At 45.4% G+C, this 2,327-nt stretch overlaps 1 protein-coding gene across 4 annotated transcripts in view; it reads right to left on the bottom strand.

The window, feature by feature from the left end:
* Positions 1 to 2,267, bottom strand: part of PAXBP1 (PAX3 and PAX7 binding protein 1) — a 40,720-nt gene extending 38,453 nt beyond the window's left edge. For all 4 annotated transcript variants that reach the window (XM_025214405.1, XM_025214406.1, XM_025214407.1 and 1 more), the window contains exon 1: positions 831 to 2,267. In XM_025214405.1, coding sequence (XP_025070190.1) covers positions 831 to 981 — 151 coding nt within the window. In that variant the 5' untranslated portion in view covers positions 982 to 2,267. The remainder of the gene's footprint in view (positions 1 to 830) is intronic.
* Positions 2,268 to 2,327: the final 60 nt, after the last annotated feature.

Raw genomic sequence — 2,327 nt, 5'->3', positions numbered from 1 at the left:
CGTGGACACTGACATCAACATGTGGCAAGGCCATTACTCACAACATGTTAGCCAGTATGAAACTCCAACACTATTATTAAAATATAGGAACATACCTCTTGGCAAAGCACCTCCTACCACTGGAGGTATGCATACCCAGTTTGAATGCCATTGCTCTAGAGCCAACCAAGCACTAATGGAAGCACTCTGCTAAAGGGCTTTACAGTTACTTGCTAACAGCAAAGAGACACCAAGACCTGGAAATCCTAGATGCTATCCCAAGTTCTGAAAGGCCCATACTCTCAACAGTTATAGACCCATCTCACATGCTCCAGCTTGTCTTCACCTCCTGGTCTCCACCCACATTTCTCCCAGCTCAGAGTTCTGGTTCTTAGTTTGGAACCCAAGTTGTAGAAGAAACAGTCTACTGCAGGAGCTTAAGATAAAAAAACTCCACTCTGCCATGCCTATCCAATTTTCCCTCACTTTAAATTCCCTTCTGTGGATTCAAACTGTGTAACAAGACTACATGGTGACAAAGTATTGGATGTAGCTCAAAACTAAGTATTAAGAGGAAGAAACTGAGCATTGTTTAGAAAAAATGAGCAGACTTGGAAGTTAAAGCCTACTTGGTTTTAATGTCACTTCTGAAGATGATATAAAATATAGCTTTTCTGACACGTTGACCCTTTCCATTTCTATAAAATGGGAATAATTCCACCTGTCAAGCCCACAAAGCATTTAAATGCTCAATTCCCCCAAGAGACCGACGCCACAACTCAAAACTTCAGCCATCAACTCATTTGTATATGGAATATTCAATCTTTGCAGTTAATAAAAGTTTCAATTACCATCAGATGGAGAACTGACTTCTGTTTTAACCTTTGATTTTTCAAGGTCTTCTTTGTATTCTTTCTTCAGCTGTTTTACTATCTTTTTGCTGTAACTTGATTTCTTCACTTTAAAAACTTCTTCAGCTTCTTTAGAAGAAAAATTGGACATTCAGTGATTTGCAGAAGTCAGCCACACCTCCAAAGTAAGCATTTACCTTTCTGACAAATCTTTTGACAGGCCATACAGAACAACTAGATCAGAGACAGGGACATGGGTAGATTTTTTTAAAATTAATGGGGGGTAGATTATATTTTAATTAATGGGGGGGTTTGCTTTATTATACTCCTTCTTTTAATATTTAATTTTCTAACTATTTAGCAAGGGCCATATTGGATAAAACCAATTGTCCACCTAGACAGATATCCTCTCTCTGACATGTAGCAAATACCTTAGTGGGAGAGTATATAGAGTATGTCTAGGGCTTATTCTCTATCATACCCGTCATGGCGTTAACCATTTAGTTAGGGTTGTCATCCCTAACTGTTCTATTTAATAGCTTCCAATGGACCTGTCCTCTATGGATTTGGTTAATCTCTTTGTGAACAATCCACTTTACAAATAATAAATGAATTAGCCTTTTATTGGAAGCTTCCCTGAGCTGTTTTTGGAAAAGAACACACATAAATTACTGTATTTCCTCAAATCCAAGAACAAAAAACCCCTCACCAAATGTTTTTGTCCTGAGGACTGAGCTCCTGGAGTCACGTGAAAACATGAGACTCATGTTCCCCACCTCCCCAAATGACACTTGCAGCTCAGTGGCTGGCAAGGGGAAGTGTGGAAACGAGCCCAGTGGGCAAACGAAATTCACCTAACGCACATTTTCAATATAACCTCTCTATCGGGGAGGAGGGGTCCCTCTGAGGGGCATCACCTTCCCCACAACTGCAGTCAGGAACTGCTGCTCAGAGGCAGCAGGGTCCCACCACCCCTTCCCCCTCCCACACAGCATGTCAGTGGTAGAGCCCCCTGCCTGGTAGGGAGGGTCAGTGTTAGAGCCCACCCCCTCCCCAGTACAGCAGGTCAGTGGTAGTGTCCTGCCCTCTTCCCCACCATGCAGCAGGTCCGTGGTACAGCCCCCTACCCAGCAAGAGTCACTGGTACAATCCCAGCTTCCAGTCCCCTCATGAAGCAGGTCAGTGGTAGAGCCAAGCCGCCACCCAATACAGAAAGTCACAGTTACAGCCCCAGCACCAGCCCCAAGAGGCAGGTCAGTGGTAGAGGCCACCTCCTCCTGCCCCCACGCAGGGGATCAGTGGTACAGCCCCCTACCTGGCAGAGGGTCAGTGGTATAAGCCCCTATTTGGCTCAGTGGTAGAGTCCAGCCCCCCCATCCCCGTGCAGAAAACCAGTGGTACAACCCCCTGCCCCACGCAGGTCAATGGTACAGCCTGCCCCCCTTTCCCCCTCGGGGCCGCTCCCGAATATCAAACATGTCCCCCCCTCCCCCCGCC

Source organism: Alligator sinensis, unplaced genomic scaffold (assembly GCF_000455745.1).
Source record: "Alligator sinensis unplaced genomic scaffold, ASM45574v1 scaffold996_1, whole genome shotgun sequence".
Lineage (NCBI taxonomy): Eukaryota > Metazoa > Chordata > Crocodylia > Alligatoridae > Alligator > Alligator sinensis.
The sequence above is the reverse complement of the archived record's forward strand: the minus strand, read 5'-3'. Positions and strand labels throughout refer to the sequence as shown.